Source organism: Penaeus monodon, chromosome 22 (assembly GCF_015228065.2).
Source record: "Penaeus monodon isolate SGIC_2016 chromosome 22, NSTDA_Pmon_1, whole genome shotgun sequence".
NCBI classification, from domain to species: Eukaryota; Metazoa; Arthropoda; class Malacostraca; order Decapoda; family Penaeidae; genus Penaeus; species Penaeus monodon.
The window spans coordinates 28,434,080-28,434,697 of NC_051407.1; the positions used below are offsets into that span (position 1 = coordinate 28,434,080).

Here is a 618-nt window from a genome sequence, read left to right on the forward strand (position 1 = left end):
AGCTGTCCTGAAGAGATATTATTACCTTTCCCAGGTCAAAGGACCAAGGCTACTTCATACACAAAAAGAAAATAGGAAACAAGCAATACTATGCTTCACATTTAGTACAGGGAGTAAAATTTTATAATATATATTACTAATGGTACAAAAAAAGAAATGGAGGATGATAAAAAACAAAATTAAAGTAGCTTTAAATCTTATGCAGACTTTGTTATCAGGTAGCAATGCACAACTCGGCTGAAGTGGTAGCTATGATATTCGTGCTCTATTCCTCACTCTCAAACTGTAGAGTCACCTGAAGTTTATGAATTCTTTGTCTGCTATTTAGATGAAAGCAGAGATAAAGGAGGAAGCACTGGACTTCAGCAACACGGCGCTTTCGGAGAACTTGCCGAATGATAGCCTGACTGCAGCCTTGGCCAGCAACAGCATAGAGGAGGAGACTCGCATGTATCTGGATGCATTTGCGCGTAGTGCCAACCTGGCAAGACCACTCCCCCTTGAAGAGTCACAGGTATGAGGCTAGTTTACTCAGAGAATTCTGTTGTTTTTCATATCTATGGTTATTTTCTGCCATATCTTGATATAACTCGCATTGAATTTTGGTATTTTTAGGAG

General features: G+C 39.3%; 1 protein-coding gene across 1 annotated transcript in view; it reads left to right on the forward strand.

Annotated features, from left to right (window-relative positions):
* The window catches only part of LOC119587083 (protein abrupt-like), a gene marked incomplete in the record, with an annotated part of 13,123 nt that overhangs the window by 11,764 nt on the left and 741 nt on the right, over positions 1 to 618 (forward strand). The window contains 1 exon segment of the mRNA XM_037935834.1: positions 329 to 514. Coding sequence (XP_037791762.1) covers positions 329 to 514 — 186 coding nt within the window.